Source organism: Python bivittatus, unplaced genomic scaffold, assembly GCF_059951505.1.
Source record: "Python bivittatus isolate LINGU-HERP-01145 unplaced genomic scaffold, Pbiv_v1 ctg000350_np1212, whole genome shotgun sequence".
Lineage (NCBI taxonomy): Eukaryota > Metazoa > Chordata > Lepidosauria > Squamata > Pythonidae > Python > Python bivittatus.
In genome coordinates this window covers 25,074,628-25,095,708 of record NW_028277074.1, presented here as the reverse complement: position 1 = coordinate 25,095,708, position 21,081 = coordinate 25,074,628, and the positions used below count along the sequence as shown (strand labels likewise).

General features: G+C 36.6%; 1 protein-coding gene across 6 annotated transcripts in view; it reads right to left on the bottom strand.

The window, feature by feature from the left end:
• CASK (calcium/calmodulin dependent serine protein kinase) overlaps positions 1-21,081 on the bottom strand; it is a 187,921-nt gene that overhangs the window by 103,867 nt on the left and 62,973 nt on the right. For all 6 annotated transcript variants that reach the window (XM_088144750.1, XM_088144746.1, XM_088144747.1 and 3 more), the window contains one exon: positions 2,631-2,736. In XM_088144750.1, coding sequence (XP_088000876.1) covers positions 2,631-2,707 — 77 coding nt within the window. In that variant the 5' untranslated portion in view covers positions 2,708-2,736. The remainder of the gene's footprint in view (positions 1-2,630; positions 2,737-21,081) is intronic.

The following is a 21,081-nucleotide window of genomic DNA, read 5'->3' as shown; positions in this document are numbered from 1 at the left end:
CATCTAGAAAAGGAAAAAAAGTGAAATAAATGAAAGTAGAACAAGTGCAGGAAGAGAGAGTATAAATCTTGTATGATAAAGTATTAGAAAATGGATTAATCTTCCAAAAGAATGAGTGGAAAATGGCTATAAGGAAAGATGATGAGGAAGCTGTTTAGAAGAGAGTAAAAAGAATAATGTTACAGAATGCCACAGAAGTGTACTGAACTACAATAATGGGAAATATAAAAAGGATGCTTGGTGGAATGAAGTAAAAAATGCAATGAATGAGGAAAACCACATATAAAGCCATGTAAAAAATAAGGTTGAGAGAAAGGTATGGTATAGTGTATACATATAGAAAAAAATGCAGTCAAAGACATGAGGAATGGTTAAGAGTAAAAGAAAAAAAAAGGCAGAGCAATTTTGATGGGTATAAAAAATGGTTTTGAACAGGGTTAAGAGGCCTAAACAAGGAACTTCCAGCAAAGTGAATTAAATTAAAATAAATGAAATAATTTGGAATGAAACTCATGTTTGAGTATGCTGGAAGGATTATATCATATGTTTGTATGAAAATGATAGTGACATGTTGTGGAGTGGAATGAAATAAATGCTATAAAACTTAGAGTCCAAAAAAAGGATGAAAAGGAAGTTATAAATGCTGGGAGAATGTTAAAAATGGCAAGACTGCACATGTAGATGGTGTAACTGAAGAAACCTTAAATTATGGATGTGATTTGCTTATGGAGAAGTTATGTGACTTGTTTAATGTGTGTGTGAAGACTGCATTTCTGCCTGCCAATTAAAAGAATGCCATTACTGTTCCCCTGTACAAAGAGAAAGGGAAGAAGAGAGAATACAAAAACAGAAGATTAATACATTAAGCGTGCTTGGGAAGATATTTGATAGTATTCTGACTGAAAGAGTAAAAGAACAAAATTTGGGAAGTGCAAGTGCAGCTTTTCGCCAAACAGACAGTATATGAATGTGAGAAAGCTTATTGTACTGAATGAATATGGATTAAATGCAAAAGTGAGAGATCAATATGAAAATAATAGGTTGACATAGTTTTATCATGTAGAGAGAAGGAAAACGAATACATAAAGAAAGATTGAATGGATCAAGAGAAAGGGGGAAACTGAGACACTCGTGGTTGGATTGTATAGATGATATCCTCAGAAAAAAGGTGAGATTAAAAAACAAGGCAATCTCTGAAGTGATGTATGGATGTGTTGAAAACAGTTATGGTTTGCAAGGAGAGAAAGATATGGTGACATATAGTGAATAGTGTTAGTATAACCTACTTTTAACTACAGGTAGGTTTCAATTAGTGTGGTTAATGAATCCCACGAAATGGTCACAGTATTCAAATTCACACTTTTCGAAGTGATTTTTCTATGGAAAATATGGTAATTGGTTCCAGCTTGACAGAAAATGTTTAAACATAAACTTGCATGTGTATATTAATGAAATATTACAGTAAAGGATAAAAAGAATGTACTTGTAATTTAAATGTATAGTTAGCAAAGTCACAGAGTACTTATAGAAAGCAAAATAAAAACAAAAAAAAATTAAACATCATTCCTGAAAGTAAGCTTACACTGACAAAAACATCTTTGTTGTCTCTCAAAATATTTTAGCAGTGTAGACTGAACAGTTTTCTCTTTCTTTAAATCTTCATATATATGCTGACAGATGCAGAGTACTTTATCCACATCTCTGTGAATTTGCACGCTTTGATTGAGGTTAGGGTCAGCATCCATAACATTTTGCTTCACAACTTCTACAGCTCGAAAGATATCTTCAAATTCATTGAGAATGAACTCTTTTACTTGCACATTACTGACAGAAACTTGCTTTTCTCCATTTTGCACATACTAAGATTAGCAGCATCTAAAACCCTAACTGCAACTGTGCATGCACTAATCTCAATTGCACACGTGCTAGCCTCACATTAACTGAATTTTGGGTTGCATTAAATGCGACCTGGTATCAATTTACAATTTGCACAACATAGAATATCACATTATTCGAGCTTACGCTAATTGTGACCCACCTGTATTCCCTTTCCTTATTTCATGCTTTCAACTTTTTTTGTTTACTCCTTTTCTCTTCTTACCACACCCTGCATTTGTTCTGAAAATCTTTGAAAACCTAGTTTTGTTCCCCAGCCTAGGGTTGGGGTGATTATCAAGCCTCTATTGTTTTTCTACTCTGTGGGCTTGTTTTTTCTGGATGTTCATTCCCCTTCTCCTCTTTATTTTACTGTTTCTGACTTTTAAAATGTAAGCTGCTCAGAGTCATTTGGGAGTTGGGTGACTTTACAACAGGAACAGAAACAGGAATAGAACAGAGCAAGCAAGCAAGCAAGCAAGCACGACATGAAAGTATATCTTTTCCTTAGTACAGTATTCAGCACTAATTTAAAGAAAATTAATTACTACCCTAACTGATCACATTATTCTCCTTTGGCTAGATATAACTATGGTAGTTACAATTTGAACAGAATATGCAAATAATAATTACACATACACATACTTACACATGCAAATATACACATGTAAAAATTACAATGTGAAAATCATACTTGGCATTCTAGAAGACCTGAAGGTCTCAAAAAATAAGAATATGAGGAATTTAAAACTTACAATTCAAAAACCATATATAGCATTCCATCAGAACTGTAGGTCTCCAAAAGTTCAACAATATGAGGATGTTTCAGCATGTGACAGATACTAGCTTCCCTCTTCAGATCTGTTTGGAGATAGTAATTGCTGTATCATTAAACATCATAACAAAAGTAACAAGAATGATATATTCCTAATTAAATTCTTATAATTAAATATTTGCTTTAAAATGGCTTTTAAATGCTTACAAAAGTTTTAACAATTGAAAATTATCTTAACTATTATTTTATAGCAATTCAATATTTAATACACAATGGCATAAATATAAAAATTAACTAGCACATGCATAAGACATTAAGAAGCTAAATTAGATTACTGTATAGCACATAGGCCTTTCTAAGAAAAAGTGCCATTAGTGCTCTTCAATGTTCACATTTTTTTTCAAATTGAGGGTATTAGCACCATAACAGGATCAGAGATCTGGTTTGTTTTGTTTTTTTCTAGTGTATCTATACAACATATATTTCTACATCTAAATGGCTGCCATTTCACAGCATACATGTTTATACCATGCATGATTACTGGAATATCACAGATCTGAATATTCAGTTACAATCAATTTTTAAATACTCAGAGCTTGGTGTAGGTGGAACAAATTCCACCTAAATAAATGGAAAGGATAAGTTCATTATTATGTCTATGTAAAGCTGTCATACAGTGGTACAGTAGTATGTATTTTTCAACTGTAGTGACAGGGTGGCTTCTTTGCTTTGTGGGTTTTTGAATACTTGGATAATTTTATTTTGCTATCACCATGTTCAACATCAGCAACAGCACATCTGCATTCTTAGTAACTGAACTGCTCTGTTCCTAACTTCATATCACTTCTGGATATTTGGGAGAGGATAACTATATAGGATCCAGCACAAATACATGAGGTCCCTGGCAGAGCAGCAAGTCATTCAGACTACTCAGCTAAGTCTATTCACTGGACTAATAGCAGATTTCTTAGGAAACTGGTAAGCATAAAGTTTTATCCAGGATTCCTGTTTCAAATCCAAGAGTTCAATCCAAAATAGGTTAGCACATAACCAAGGCAATAACATGCTAGACATGAATCTACAACTGGAAGATGTATTAACAGTACCTTGACTCCTTCCATGAATAAGATTGTAATTGCCAAATATTATAATCCATGTCTAGTTCATTTGTTCTTTCTTTCTTGTTTTAAAAACCATGTTCAACTAATTAGGTTTTCCCCAGAATTTTGTGATAGCCAACAACTGTATTTTACTTAACTATATATTATGCCACTGACAATTGAAATATCTTAGTAGTTTACAATAGTTACATTTTAATCAGAGTTAAACCAAGAAGGATTTAAAATAAACAAGTAAATCCCTATTCAAAAAGACATGTTTTAAGGCTTTCAAAAAAAAGCAATAAAAAGCTAACCATCTCAATCCAGCAGGAATAGCATTTCAGAGTCCTGAGGTGGGCTGAAAGAAAGCAAGACCTCAAGTTATGGGGAAATGAATCCAGCCCAATGAATCTTCTTGGATGACCTCAATTATCAAATAGAATGGCTCACTGCAGTTCCAATGGTACTCACAATTTATATTATATTATATTATATTATATTATATTATATTATATTATATTATATTATATTATATATTATATATTATTAAATTTGGTGGAAGAACAGCAATTTTTCATTCTTTCTTTGCAAAAAGTGGGAATGGAAGCAAGAAACTCCTGGGAAGCAAAGAACTTTTACTCCTACTCTTAAAATTCACCCAAAATGGGGGCGGGGGGGAAGCCTCCAAATCATGACGCTAACATTTGACTATTTTGGTGTTGAAAACTAATGGCAATTTTGGGCTTTTTCATTTGTTTGGAACGTATTAATGACAGAAATGCTCTGAAAGGGCCCCTGTGCTTATTCCCATACTCATAGTTCAACACAAAAAAGAGTCTGAAAAAAATCCCTCTTTCTTGAGATTCCACTGTGGTTTCCTGAAGGTTGGGAGATTCATGACTATTAGGGAGAGATCCCCAATCCTTTGGATGGGCCTTGCATGAACAAAAAGAGATGCTGATTCAAAATTCAGACAAGAGGATGCAACTATCAGTGTTGAGTTACTGACGGGAAAAGTAGGCATCTGGGTGATAACCAACTTTATTCTTCTGAAGTATAAATAATAAATTAATAACAACTTGATGCAATTGTCTTGCTGCTGCAAATACTGTTATAAACTGGAACTTTAAATCATATAATCTGGACATACTATAATTGGGGCTGACATCTACAGGACTGCTAATACGACCATTGTTTCACTGCAGTTTCAGCGGAAGTGTTTTCTATGCATGTACATGCAGACAGCCTTCAAAATGCTGCATGAACCTTCCAGAGGATGAGATTGTTTTAAAACTGTGAGGAAGAGTGTATCATTCACACTAACATAGTTTGCAGAGTAGCATTTCTGAATGCTTTGTACAGCCTAATGAATATGTTCTGCTTGGGTTACAGCATTTGCAATCTATCAAAACATTAAAAAAAACTGGAAACTTTTGTGTATAGAGGATGACCAGCCAAAAGTATAAAACAATGTTTTGAAGGATGAATTTCCATTTGATTTGCAGCAGTAGACTGATATGTGCAATCTGTCAATGTTTGAATTACTGATTTTTTGTTTGACAAAGGGGGAAAGAAAAGAAATTTTGAGCAATTGCATGAAATTTTTGAAGTTGTTTAAATGTGAAAGAAAAATTTGAGAAAAAGCCCCTTTTTCATTTTCTTTCTAAAAATAATGTTAATATTTAATATTTTGCTAATTTTTATATAATTTTCTTTTAATATTTGAATTATTTTGACACAATAAAAAGAGGCTTTTGTTAAAACAGCACACATCTGTGTTACATATTCATTACTAATGTGATTTTCTTGTGGAATGTGACTGGAAATGTGTATTTTAATTTTTTTAAAAAAATCTGTTCAATCGTGTCCAATTCTTGAACAAGTCCCTGCAGTTTTCTTGGCAAGGTTTTTCAGAAGTGGTTTGCCATTGCCTCCTTCCTAGGGCTGAGAAAAAGTGACTGGCTAAATACAAGTACATTTTAGCAGACTTTAAGGTGGATGATAGAAACTCATTACACTAAAATTGTTTCTAATGTTCTCTGTTGAAAGATATTTCATTCAGATTTGATGCCCACTGTCATACTATTTACATTATTATTTTCCAAGTGTAGGTTGGCGCATTCTAACAAATTGTAAGAACTGGAGATTCTACCAGTAGCAAGCGGACGAGTTGCCCAAAATATTTTAAGACCTGTGTGCCACTGCCTGAAAAAACAAAGAAAGTATTTTTGGACAATGAATATGCAGGCCTTGATGGACTTGAAACATAATTTACTTTTGGGAAATTACTGGAATCTAAGTAGTGAGGTATATGTGAAAGAACAGCAGTGGCAGATCTTTACACAATTAGATTCTCTTTCCCAAAGCAATTCTACAAATATAACTTCTGACTCACCACACCCTACTAGTAACAAAGGGCCAAATTACTGAGTAGGGTATTTTTTTGGTCAGAGCTAATCAAAGCCTTTCAGAAATAAAGATGGGAAATAAAATAGCTAGAAATTTCAATTTGAAAACAGATTATTTCAAGAGACAGTAGAAACAGCTATTTTCCCCTAAATTAAGAACTCTGCAGTTGTTCCTATTAATTTAATTTTGTTCTGTTGTTTTCAGCCTATTTCTCTAGCCTGTTTGTAAAGCTGATCAACAGCTTTGCAAAACAATTAAACTAAGGAACAACTGACCAAACTTGAATAAATACAAGCTCTTTCCTAATGCAATTGAATGAACTTTAAGAGCAAACTGTTACTATTTCTTAAATATTCTCATCATTATGAAGAAATTCAGAAGAAAAATCTATCTCTAGGGAAGTAGAAAAAAACCAACTATTATCAGCTGTATGTTGCCAATAAAATCCAGTTATTGGATATGGCTTTAAAAAAAGTGCTCAATCAAGATGAGCAACAAGAGATGCTGAGGTCCACAGGCAGAGAACACATAAAGCCAATACTTTAATCCTATTTTCTCATGCAATTTTTTCAAAGTATGTACCTCCAAAGACTGCCTATATACAATATTATAAATGAAAACAGGATTGCCAGTTTTTTTCCTAGTAGCTTTTAAAATTAAGTAGCATTTATGAAATAGAAGGAAAATTTCTCAGTAAGCACTTTAAAAAATCTACGTATTAGGATGCTGCTTTTATCCCATGGCTTACAGAATGACAGCAAATTACAGATGCTTTTGACATAAAGTGCTATAGTTTTCTTTTCTTTTCTTTTTTTTTTGCAGTAATTTAAAAACTTATTTAGTGACAAGTACAAACGCCAGGCAAACACTTCATCTGTTCAATTTCACAATATAAAATTTCAAACAATTCAATGATTTTCCTTCAGTATTAACATGCTATTGCAGAATTCTACAAAATGTTTGGATTCAGCCTTCTGTTAATAAAATCATCCTGAGTTACAAAGGAAACCTAGGATGTAACAATAGGTTTAAGAAATTCCAGCCCACTTTTGCAACCAAGCCAGGTTTTAAGGAATGCTGTAAGTATAGTCACAGAGGTTGTAGAAATGCAAAAGATTGCCCCCCAAAATACATTTCAGCACCTAGCAACACCAGTTTATTATCCTGTGTAGTATTTCACTGGCAAGGAGGATCATTAACTATAACTTTCAAAGTACGTACAGTCATATAAATACTACTATGGATTGACATTAATGCCAATATAAAGATTTTGCTCTTCAGAAGGCCACACTCTAAAATAATAAGAGTCCAACCTCCCATCTCATTAACATTGCTTATAGTCCAAGAGTAATATAGGAGATGATTTGAAACTCTTAGCTAAGTCATAATTAATATGACAGTTAACCTGAGTTTGTCAGGAGACCTATAGGAATCCTCAGGAGAATGCAATCTGGTGTTCACTAGCTATTTTTGATTCTCACAATCTCTTGTTGACTTATTAGCTGAAACTGATAGGAGTGGAGAGCTAAAACGTATAAATATATAAAGTTGCCTATTCCCAGATACTTCAAAACAGAATCAAACTTAAAGCTTTCATGGACCAACTCCTGAAGGGTCATAAATTACCTGGAGTTTGTATTAAGTACATAGTTTCTAATTTCCTTTTTTAGATTCCTCTCTAAGGACTGTTGTCAACATTTCTGGAATGTAATGCTTACTGCTTTATTCTGCATCTGTGGGAAGCTGACACCCAGAAACCAGATTTGCTACTCCTCCTACTGGAGGTATTTTATCTTAGAAAGCAATTGGACAGCCAGCAAACATGAGTCCAGGGAATTCATATTCCTCCATAATAGGGACATGGATGCCTTTATCTTTCAAAGTTTTTGGGCTACTTATACCATGTTCTCTATTAGCTTTTTCTGCCTGTTTGCTTGTCCCCTTGATGTTTGGGACTTTTGATTTTTTCTCAGTTGTTTCCTGGTAGCTTTTGCTAGACTGGCCTCCCATCCTGGCAATCTTACAGGCAGGAATGTAAAGATGGTTTCTGGCTTATGACTGAAGAATTAAGGCTCGTATCTCAAGTTAGCAATTCCAGGGGGAAAAAGGTACATTCAGAAAGTAACTTTTTCTTATGTAGCAGTCCTGACCACTCAAAAGCAGTCTACACAAGCTCCTTTTCTATTGTCAAAGTACTACAGTTTTCCAAGTAGGAAAAAAAATATAATCTAGATAATTATTTTATGAAATATAGTCTGTGTCAATTTGTTAATATAAAAGAATATGAGTTGGATGGCATGTCTATTTTGGGAGATCCATTGCTGGCTTGAAATCCATACTCAGTGCTCATCAACTGTTTCTCATCCAACTGATAGAAGGAATCATGTTTTATGCTACAGCATTCAGTCCTATGTCTGGCATTCTTCAACATTTTCAATAATAATTTAGATGGAGAGGTAGACAAAATGCTTATCAAATTTGCAGACAACACATATCTGGGTGGAGTAACTTCTAATACTTATATTCGTTTATATAGAAAAAAGTCAAAATACTTTTGACAGATTAGAGAAGTGGTTGAAAACAAAAGAACAAAAATAAATTGATAGGAACAAGTGCCAAGTTCTACACTTGGGGAAAAAAGAAATCAAATACACAGATACAAGATGGATGGAATATATCTGGCTTGATTGTGGGAAAGATTCTGGAATTACAGTTGATCACATGCTGAATATGACTCAGCAGAATGACATGATTACTGAAAAGAAAACACAAGTTTGAGTTTTTTAACAAAGTACAGTGGAACCTTGGTTTACGAACTTAATTCGTTCCATGACTCTGGCCGCAACCCGAATTAGTCGCAACCTGAAGCAAATTTCCCCATAAGGTTCAATGTAATTACCGTTAATCCGTTCTGGCGTGGAGGACAGGGAGGCGGCTATTGCTTGGAGGGAGAGTCCCCCTCCCTACGACCACGTGTCAGGGGCGGAAAAATGGCTGCGGACCACGTGTCAGGGGTGGAAAAATGGCCGCGAACCACGTGTCAGGGGTGGAAAATGGCCGCGGACCACGTGTCAGGGGCGGAAAAATGGCCGCGGACCATGTCACAGGAGGGAAAATGGCCACGTATCCTGTTCGTACCCCGAGGCGGAGTTCGCAAACCGAGGCAAAATTTTGCGGCCAGAGCTGGTCGTAGCCCGAAAAGTTCGTTAACAGAAGCGTTCGTAACCCGAGGTTCCACTGTACTCTTTTCAAACTGTAAGAAGCAACTGCTCCATAATATTCTGCATTAGTTAGATTCCTCCTTGGATACTATGCTCAGTAGTGTGCCAGAGAAAACAGAACATGTACAGGTAGTCCTCAACTTACAACAGGACTGGAATTTCTATCACTAAGCAATGCAGTCTTAAAGTGCAACATGATATCACTTAGTGACAGCAATTCCAGCAGTCCTGGTTGCCATTGTTAACTGAATCCCACCCAGTTGTTAAGCAAGGACCCACCCTGATTGAAGTCATTCCTAGCTTGGCCCTCCCAGCCCGAGCCTTGGCAAGGTAAGAGACTGCCTACTCTTCCAATCCCCTACCCATCTACCCCCATCTCTGCCCTTTTGGCCGCCCTGCACTCCACCGCCTCTGCCAGCCCTGCTTCCTGGCACTCTATTGGCCCTGCCACCTGGCTTTCACGTTGAGGCTTTCAAATTGCAGGCAACCCTTATCCAGTCTGAAAGCCTTGTGAGAAGGCTGTACGTGATTTGGACAAGGGTGCGCATGGCCTTGGGAAGAAGGCCTGGTACAGCTAACAGCCGCCTCACAAAAGGTCAGGCCATGTGGGCCTCATCAGCAGTGGGAGGAAAAAGATGGTGAAGGTCAGCTGGGGACAGCAGGGCCAGTGGAGTGCAGGGCCAGGGAGTGAAGGGCTGCAGGGCCAGCAGCATGCAGGGCAGCCAAAAGGGCAGAGGTGGGAGGGAGATAAGTGGGTGGGGAGAGTTGAAGCATCCCTGCAGTCACAAGTGTGGGCGGGCTGCCAAGCACCCAAATTTTGATCACATGACCATGAGGGCACTGTAATACCCATAACTTTGGGGCTCAGGTGTAACTACCATTCATTCAGCACTGCCATAACTTCAAATGGTTGCTGGACAAATCGTCGTTAAGTGAGGACTACCTGTCCAGAAAAGGACAACAGATTATCCAGCAACTAGAAATATTTACAAGGAAAGACTGAGAAAATTAGAACTGTTTAGGCTTGCAAAATGATAATTTAGTGGTGATATGAAGCATCTTTCCAACCTGTTTTTTCTCCAAATGCAGGGATACAGATTAATGGTCTTAGATCAAGTGTGGCAAATTCTGATTGAATGTCAGAAAAAAAGCTTCCTAACAGTAAAAGCAGTTTGACAATGCAACAAATTAGCAGAGCAGTTGCTGAACTCATCTACATTAGAAGTTTTAAAGGAGAGATTGGATCAACCATCTACTGAGGATGTTTTAAACTAGACTCCTGTATACTCAGATAAGATGGCCCAAACGATCCTTTCAATTGTATGATTTTATGATCACAAATAAAGTAACAGGGATTTCCTAATGACAGTGCTATTCTACTTTAATACAAACTTTCCAGTTATTTATGCACAGAATATTCAATGTATACATCAATAAATTATCATTCTGCAATTTATGGGAATTTCAAAGACATGATACAGAAGTCTACTATTCAAGATAAAAAGGCCTATTCAGCAAGTTATAATTTTTGCTATGCTAACCATAATTTTTATTTTCATTTTGCATCCGTGACAAGTGTCACTTATTCTCTATACACAATTTGGATCTGAGACAGAATCATTTACTTTTTTTTGCAATTAAAAAAACACTTTATACAAAACTGCTAGAAAAATTCAACTGTACCAATTTAAAATATATTATTAGAATGAACATTTTTAGGGTTAAGGTTTAAGGTTTTAGTAATATTAATCCCAAATCTTCAAAGTTGGCTTAATCTTTCCAAATACTGTATTTAAAGTGGATTTAATCTTATTCATAGGCAAAGTGTTTGCACATGGAGGGGGGATCACCACAAGCCCTAACAGAATCCTGTTTCTCCTCACCCAAAAAGCACATAAAAGTTTATTTCTTCCTGTCCAGCTGGACCTGCATAAGGGAAGTGCACACAATTCTCCTGATCTTTATAATTGCTTGGAACATTCCTCACACAGCAAAGAAAAAGAGGAGGAAACAAGAATTTTACATGATATGTAAATTCTTGCATATTGATCTTCAACTGAGCCCAGCATGGTGTTCAACTTTAGTCTAAACTATGGTCAATATTACCTCCTAGTTCCATACACCATTTAACACCCCAGTTATGTTACAAAAAATAAGCATTTTCTTGAATAAAGAGCAAATAATGTTTAAATTTGAAAATAACTATCTAAACAAACTGTTTTGTTGTACAGACATTTCATTAAGATCTGAAACATTTTCACTTTCTATCACTATATACATATCCATTCTTTAGGGGCTGTCTGCAATTCCTATTCATCATCACATTGTGCTGATATATAATCACTATTTTTTAAATGTATATATGGGGACGGGGGAAGAGAAGTGAATCCATGGCTATTAGAGGTCTTTCTGCAGCCCTAAATCCTTCTCCTAACTGGTTTCTAATTTCTGGTGGCAATGTCAATCACATGTCATTATTGATTTTTTATTCATTATGTTTTCTACTTTACATTTATAACAGATCTTTCCTAATTTTCTGATTTCTGCAATAATATTCTGAGGACTGGAACTTTGTCCTATTTTAAACATGAGGAAGGTGGTTTTAAAAACCATGGTTTTTCACTGACAAGCATAAAAGTCATACTCATAGGTGTCATTTCTTAATAATGATAGCACTAAAAATGCTAAACATGTGTGGTGATGTCAAAAAGCTCTGCCTTTTGTACTTATGTCATGCAAGCAAGTACACTAAGGGCAGAGTCTGCATCATAATACACATACCATCACTCTCCTCACTTCTTGCAGATACCTGTGGTTGTAGTTGGTGATACAAACCTAGCCTACTTGTGGTTAACTGCCAAGTTTCTGTAGCAGTCCCATAACTGTAATTTTTCAGTTAAATTCCCAGTTGAAATCAAGTTAATTCTAATTTCCCCTCATCTTTTAATAAATGCTTAAAGATCTAGGACATTGAAGAAACTAGTGGAGATAACAGAACCACTTTTGATAATCTTTGAGAACATTTGAAGATTGGTAAAGTACCAGAAGACTGGAGGAGAAAATGTCATCCCCATCTTTAAGAATGGGAAGAAAGATCCAAGAAACTACAAATTATTAGCTTGATGTCTACCATCATGTGAAAAAATAAGTGCATCCCATGTAAAGTTTTTTTTCTTTTTAAACAAATGTGGACATATCAATATTTTATCTTCATTCAAACAATATATAAAGATAAAGGCGACGTAACTGAACAAAAAACTATGAAAAATTGACTTTCAATCATTTATTCAACAAAACAATTAACAGATGTGCCATTCCCTTCTGTGGAAAAAGTACACCCTTGGCTCTAATACCTGGTATTGCCCACTTTGGCAGAAACAACCTCAAGTAGGCATTTCTTACAACTGTCTACCAGTCTCTGACACTGACTGGGAGGAATTTTTTCCCATTCCTCCATGCATAATTTTTTTCAGCTGGGTGATGTTTGAGGGGTTTCCTGTATGCACAGCCCATTTCAAATCACCCCACAGCATCTCAATGGGATTTAGATTCAGGCTTTGACTTGGCCATTCCAGAACCCTCCATTTCTATTTCTTTTTTTTTCAGCCACTCTTTGGTGGATTTACTGGAATGTTTAGGGTCACTGTCACATAGCAAGGTCCACTTTTGGTTGAGTTTCAATCTTTTGACAGATAGTCTCACATTATTCTTGGTACGATGAAGAATTCATAGTGGATTATGTGATGGTGAGCTTCCCAAGTCCCTGTTGCAGCAAAGCAACCCGAAACCATAACATTTCTACCACCATATTTTACAGTTGGTATCAGGCTCTTTTGTGAAATGCTGTCTTTAGTTTTCACCAAACATGTCCTGATACTGTGGCCAAATAATTCTACCTTTGGTCGTCTATCTACAGCACATTGTTCCAAAAGTCCTGATCTCTGCCTAGGTGCTCATGAGCAAACTTTAGTTTTGCCCTGATGTTCTTTCTAGAGAGCAAAGATTTCTTCCTCATAAACCTCCCATATTGATCTAATTAGTGCAACTTCTAATGGTAGATTCACGCACTTTGATATCAACAGTGGTGAGAGCTACCTGTAGGTTTTAGAGACTTCTTTCAGCATCTTGCATTTTGCTCTCAGGCTGAACTTGTTGGGACAGCCTGGCCTGGGAAAGTTGGCAGTTGTTTGAAATCTTCTCTACTTGTAAATAAACTTCCAGTCAGTGGAATGATTGATGCCAATGACTGGCAATTTTTTAAAATCCCTTTCCAGACTCATAGGCATCTCTGTCTATCTAAAAGCCTCAGAGCTCTTTTGATCTAGGCATGGTAATACCACACACTTCAACAACAAAGAGCAAATCAAACTAAATGTCTGAGATTTAAATTATACAGGTTTCTACCAGATCCTAACAACATTCTAATCATTTATACCTGATGTGGTGCACCTGATTTTAATTTTAGGTATTTGAGGTAGTGATAAATGTAGGTGTACTTATTTTTTCCTCATGCGAAATTTGCATTTATATTTATTTAAATTACACAATGGACTACAAAATTTAAATGGTGCATGATATTTGCTATATTATATCCCCATTATCTACCAGTATTGTTGAAATATGCTGAAAAAGTCAAAAATTTCAATGGAGTGTACTTAAACTTAACTCTCTTTGATAGTGTTACTAGTTCAATACAGTAGATCAGGGGATGCTGTAGATCAAGACACCTGAATCTCAGCAAAGCCTTCAGCATAGTGCCTCATGATATTCCCTTTAATAAAACTTTAAAATCTGGAATAAGCAGACTGATTTAAACTGGTTGAATAACTGCATTCAAAGAGTGCTCAATAATGGCTCCATTTCAGCTTGAAAGCAAGCACTGAATGGAATGCCACAAGGCTCTGTGATGTTCAACTATTTTATCAATGACATGGATGAAGGAGTGGAGGGCACACTTTTCAAGTTTGCAGATGACACAAAGCTGGGAGGGATGACTAATACTTTAGAGGAGAGAGAGAAGATTCAGGAAGATCTAGACAGACTTGAGAATGGACTGGAAAAAAAGGTGGAGTTTAACAAAGATACTGTAAATGTGAAAGTTCTGCATCTGGGTAGGAAACATGTAAGGCACAAATATAAGATCATGGTTCCCACCCTGGCACTAGCCTATGTGAAAGGGGTCTGGGTAACCTTGCTGACCATAAGTTAAATGAGGGTCAGTAGTGTGAGGCAGCTACTAAAAAGGCAAATGCTATCTTGGGGTGCATTAACAGGCTTACAGAACCCAGATCATGGGAGATAATTCTTCTATTCTACTCTGCCCTACTCAGACCCCAGTTAAAAAACCGTGTCAAGTTCTGGGTATTACTATTCAAAACAGACAGTGAAAAATTGGAATTAGTTCAACGGGAACTAATGGAGAGGGGTCTGAAAACCTATGAAGAACATTTAAATGATCAGGATATGTTTAACTTACAAAGGAGATCACTGAGTGAAGATATTATTTCAGTCTTCATAAATCTGAAGGGCTGTCACATAGAAGAGGGAACAGACTAATTCCCTGTTACCCCAGGGAGCAGGACTATCATCATTGGGTTATAACTACAAGGAAGTAGGTTCAGGTTAGAATTTCCTGACTGTTTGAGCTGTTAGCCAAACAGTCAGGAATAGCTGAGATCTCCTTCACTGGAAGTCTTCAGGCACAGGCTGTCAGAGATTCAGATTGCTGTAGTAGATTCAGTATGGGGCTGGGTTTGAACTAAATTATCTCAATAATCCTTCCAACTAGGATTCTATGATACTACTTGGAGCTCTTGGTTTTTCATGCAAGGAGCACAGCAACAATCATCAAACTGTTTAATTGCCCTCTCAGTCAGTTACAGTTCACAGACACAGTTAGCTGTTGTTACAGGAAGAGATACACAGAGCATTATTCTAGAACTGAGATTAGTGAGTTAAACAGAAAACTGGTTTACTTGGTAACACAAGGATAACTGTATGTTAATTACAACAATAGGGGGAACTGATCAGTAATTAAGCATAATCATAATTTATAAAGAATTCTATTTTAACTAATTCCATACTATTAACAATGAGAAATGTTAAAAATTAAGAGTGATTTTTAAAAAATGATAATAACATGTAGCAATATATTATTAAGCACAAAACTTTAGAACCCACCTACTTTCAATCACGACCCACCCATAGATGAATTGACCTCCAAAGATGAATTGGAAAGGTGAAGGTGATCCCTTATCTGAAAAAAACATTGCCTGATTCAATATCTTCATGAATGAAGCTCAGTATTTTACCTAATTTGCTAGCAAGCCAGTTCTCTGTATTATTTGAAATACTGTTCATCACTAACAATCTTCATACAAAATCCTGATGCATGTCAAAAATATATTCCTTTTTCAGGAGCACTTATCCTTGAAAAAGGAATATCTGTTCAAAATGTGTGGGCAGTTGGAATTCCTCCCTCTTTTACTTCAGTGCCTGCCCTACTTCACAGTTAGCCTTCACAAAAATTAGTAAAGCTTTTATTTTATTTTATTATTTTATTTTATTTCAGGAAGTGCAAGACATTCTGTAGACAAACCATTCCATGCACAGAGCAGTTGATTTTGCATGGTCTATACCTGAAAATATGCATTTTGGATATTTTGATCCATATACAAAATGAAAGACAGCAGAAAGAAACACAGTTGTTTTGGGCAGAAGTGGTTTAGGGAGATGGAACAGAAAGGGCCTCTTAGGTTGGCCTGTCCCAGGGGGCTGATGGACCTGTCAGGTTCCAGAGGGAGCTTGGGGTTTTCCTTGAGGACCTGTCAGGCAGTTTGGCTGAGACCATGGCTACAACCTGGAATGGGTGTGTGACTGAAGCCTTGGACTGGACTGTTCATATGCAGCCTCTGTGTGCCAATCCCAGGGTGCTCTGAGAGATGAAGCACCAGAAACAACAACTGAAGAACCATTGGAGAAAGACAAAGAGTGAATCCAATTGAACACAAGTGAGAACGAGAGCCCATATTCGAGCCAAAAGTCATCTCTCCACCTTTATTGAACCTGCTAATAGCCACCCAGTGGTCCAGTTTAGGGTGACCTGCTCCCTATTGGGGGGAGTGGGGCCCTAGGATCATCTGTAGGGTCACAGCAAGGAATATTCATGTTATCTGGTGGGTAAAGTTATTCAAATTTGCTTGGTTGGACTGTGGACAAGTCCAAGTGAGTTGCCTAGTGCACAGTCTTATGATGTTATCTGGACTGAGTTTGGTTCTGTTATGCCCAAGAAAGTGGACAAGGTCCTCCTGTCAGTTAGTTTGGCCACCTGTTTATTAGATACTGGCCCCTCCTGGGTTATTAAGGCAGCCCAAGAAATGGGTCTATGATGTGATATCAGCCTCTTTTAGAGAGGGACTGGTTACGACGGCCTTGAAAGAGGCGGTGGTATGAGGTCCACTGCTGGACCTCTCCATGTTGGACAATTATCGGCCAGTCTCCAATCTTCCCTTTTGGGAGAAAGCTGTGGCGAAGGTGGTTGGATGGCAGTTACAAAGGATCTTGAAGGAAGTGGATTATCTGGACACATTTCACTTTGGTTTCAGACTGGAATACAGTTTGAAGACAGCATTGGTCATACTTGTCAATGACCTTTGGCTGAACTGGGATGGGGGTGGGCATCTACCCTAGTGGTCTTTGATTTCTCAGTGGCTTTCTATGATGTTGACCATAGTATCCTTCTTTAATTGGCTGTGGGGGTTAGGAGCGGCACTGTGCTGCAGTGGTTTACCTCCTTCCTTACTGGTTGGTTTCAGTCAGTGTTGATGGGAGCAAGAATTTGGATCTGCACTCTCTCACTTGTGGGGTGCCTCAGGGCTTGACTCTCTCCCCTCTCCTCTTTAACATATACTTGAAACCACTGGGTGAGTTCATCCATTGGTTAGGGCTTTGATATCATCAGTACGCTGATGATATCCAGCTTAAATCACAACCCCAAGCTGTGCAGAAAAAGTTGTTGAGGGACTGGAGGCTGTTCAGGTCTGGATGGGGCAGAACAGACTTCAGCTCAATCCTGACAAGATTGAGTGGCTGTTTGGCCCCCTGGGGTTTGAGACATTACCATCATTGATCTTGGATGGGGCTGCACTTACCCGTTTGACTGGTGTGCAACTTGGGGGTGTGCAGCTACTGCTTGAAGTGCAAGTGCAGCTCTGGCTAGGAGGACCTTTGCACAGGTTCACACCTGCACTAGTTGCACTCCTTCTTCAATTGGGAGGCCCTTCATACAGTTACTCATGCTGTGGTAACCTTACCACTGGATTATTGCAATGCACTCTCCATGGGGCTGCCCTTGAAGACTACCTGGAAGCTACAGCTGGTTCAAAATGAAGTGATGCATGTAGTAACAGGCACCTTTTGATATGCCCATGTGTCACCACTGTTATGCGAGCTGCATTGGTTGCCAGTTTATTTATTTATACATCACATTTATATAGCTCCCCATCTCTCACAAAGTTCACTTCCAGATGCAATTCAAGTGCTGGTTATTACCTATAAAGCCAAAATCAAACTCTAGTTAGCCAGATGGGCTTGACATCCAGACGAAATGAAGTAGCTACCATGCATTTATACTTCCAATGAGGCTTGGCTAGTTCCAGTTTGATATTCTTCTCACTCCATCCAATGGACATGGAAATGATTTCACTTTTTGTTTTGGGAACTATCTCTTGTTCTGAAAACCATTTCTTGTTGAATCTTTGTAAAGGTTTCCAATCTGGTACTTTTCCATATGCTGCATAAACTGAAATCTTCCAGAAAAAATCCTTCTGCCTTTATGGCCTGCATTGAGTGGGTCTCATGAACTATCTGTCATACATGCCCATTCATATAAATACAGTATATGCCACAAGCAACCAAACACTTGTAGATCACTGTATTTGGTACCTGCATAGTAACACTGGTAACAACATGAAACAGAATCAGTTTGCTTCTGTATTTCCCCCCAACCACTAGTGATGCAGAACATATAGTTCCTTAGGTATTGCAGTACTAGTTTCTGAATTCAGAGATAGACTTTCTGTAATTGTCTTCTCAAAGGAAAGAAATTTTTAAAAAGTGGTCACCATGCAGAAAACCAATGTATTAAAATCCTAAACAGTTCCTAGGCTTCCTAAAATGAAGCATTTTAATAATACTATTCCAATCATAAAATAAGATATATGTTTGTGTATGAATGATTTACATACAATTGCATACTGCTGCAAATAACATATATGTGATATACTGCAATGGAGAATTACCAAATGAATAAAGTTGTTATAAATATTGCAACAGAGTTTGTCATTACACACATAAAGTACTTAGATGACCACCTTACTGGAATAGCGACCAACTGTCATTCCAACTATCTAATAATCAATATTTTATTATGGTCACAGACCAGAATTACAAATAAAATAGTCATTCCAACTATGCATACTAATATTCAACTAAATTTTCCTATATTAATTTGTATTACAAGATACTGAATACAATTCTTATTTTATTGACAGACATCTGGACAATTGAATATTGTTTTTGTTATTAATGAGCAACAAAATGATATTCAGAATAGTCATTATTTTGGGAAAATCATCAACATGTTTATTTTCTTTATGAAAAAAAATTCCTCACAAAGTCAATGCATTTAATAAAAAATGCTTTTTTAAAAAAAGGCAATTAAGGCTCAAGTCTATAATATATATTGCAATATTAGGAGGAGTTAAACTGAAGGAGTTAACATTCAGAAAAGTCCCCTTTCTTATATGTGAAAACTGTAGCTCATGATAATTGCATTATATTTTTCCCCACAGCTTACATAGAGAAAAATTTACCGCATAGTTTAACTCTGTGCTAGTCAAGAACAACCACTGCCACTGCTAGTTTAAACAATTCAGAAGCCTTTCAGTTGTAGGATCATGACCCAGATAGGGGGAAAAAAGCTGTTACCACATACACCTACATATCATACACTGAAAAGCAAAGAGGCATGAAAACTAAAACTCTCTTTTGGATATTGCTATGCTATCTTTTTGCAGACATTATCAAGGCAGAGAACCTTCCAAAGAGAGAGCCCCCCGATAAAGATCTAATCCAGTGACTGGAAGCCCTCAGCCAGAACATTATGTTAGTCATGTTCCTCTATTGTTCATCCTCAACAGATAACATTCAGTAGCATACTCTCTCTATATTTAAAGATTTCATATAGTTATCAGTAGTAGCTGATACTGTTAGCTAAAGTGCTCTAATAATCATTTATAATCATCTACACTAGACTTTACTATATGTTTTGGTAACAAATTCTATAAATGAACTTGTTTCCAAGTTTGAGTTTTTTATTACATGAAAGAGAGAAAGTATTTTATAATCCACTTCCTTCATGCCATGCATTCACTTCCCAAGTAGTATATCATATATATATATTCCTAATTTATACTTAGAAAACCCTGAGAAAATTTGCAAGTTGTCCTCTGATATAGAAGGTAGTCTTACCCCTTGGTATTTTTGGAGAACCTTTTTAGATAAGGCATATTTGAAAAAAACTAACATTTTTCCATTTTTCCCTAATAGAAAAAGGAAAAATCTTGAAAATAATATTTTAAAAACCTTAACAACCTCCAATGAAATATTTTAATTTAAAATAATGCATTAAGAAAAGGTGCTCATTCATTCAAACCTTTATTTCTCCAAACTGTTTCAAAAACAAGAACAGTTGTATCTACAGAGCACTCCAGTTTGTATACAAAGAGGACCTACATGTGAAAGAAACATCTTAACACTAGCAAACTTCAGTTATTAGAATCAAAAGATTTTCAAGAAAATAAAAATAAAGCTCATTAGAATAAAAAGTGATAGAGATATAGGTAGTGACAGCTTAAAAATGAGACTGAATAGACGTAAAAGAAAAACTTAGGCAGTGAGGCTTTGTGTTTTCTCTTGTTTCTCTTGTTTTTCTTAGTTCTCTTCCTAAAATATGAACTATGCAGGAAGCGAAACCAGAATGCATAACCATTTTATTATGTTCATGGCTTAGTGTTTCTTCACTTCATTTCTGATGATTCTGGGTTTCTTAAGTTCTGCAGCTTATACTTTTTTTTACAACAAAATTTAAATTATTTTATTACTTAAAATTATTGTTCAGTTAATAAACTATTATATAATTATACTTTTACAGTCAATTAATATACAGTGGGGCAAAAAAGTATTTAGTCAGCCACCAATTGTGCAAGTTCTCCCACTTAAAAAGATGAGAGAGGGCTGTAATTTTCATCATAGGTATACCTCAACTATGAGAGACAAAATGGGAAAAAAAATCCAGAAAATCACATTGTCTGATTTTTAAAGAATTTATTTGCAAATCATGGTGGAAAATAAGTATTTGGTCAATATCAAAAGTTCATCTCAATACTTTGTTATATATCCTTTGTTGGCAATGACAGAGGTCAAACGTTTTCTGTAAGTCTTCACAAGGTTTTCACACACTGTTGCTGGTATTTTGGCCCATTCCTCCATGCAGATCTCCTCTAGAGCAGTGATGTTTTGGGGCTGTCGCTGGGCAACACGGACTTTCAACTCCCTCCAAAGGTTTTCCATGGGGTTGAGATCTGGAGACTGGCTAGGCCACTCCAGGACCTTGACATGCTTTTTACGAAGCCACTCCTTC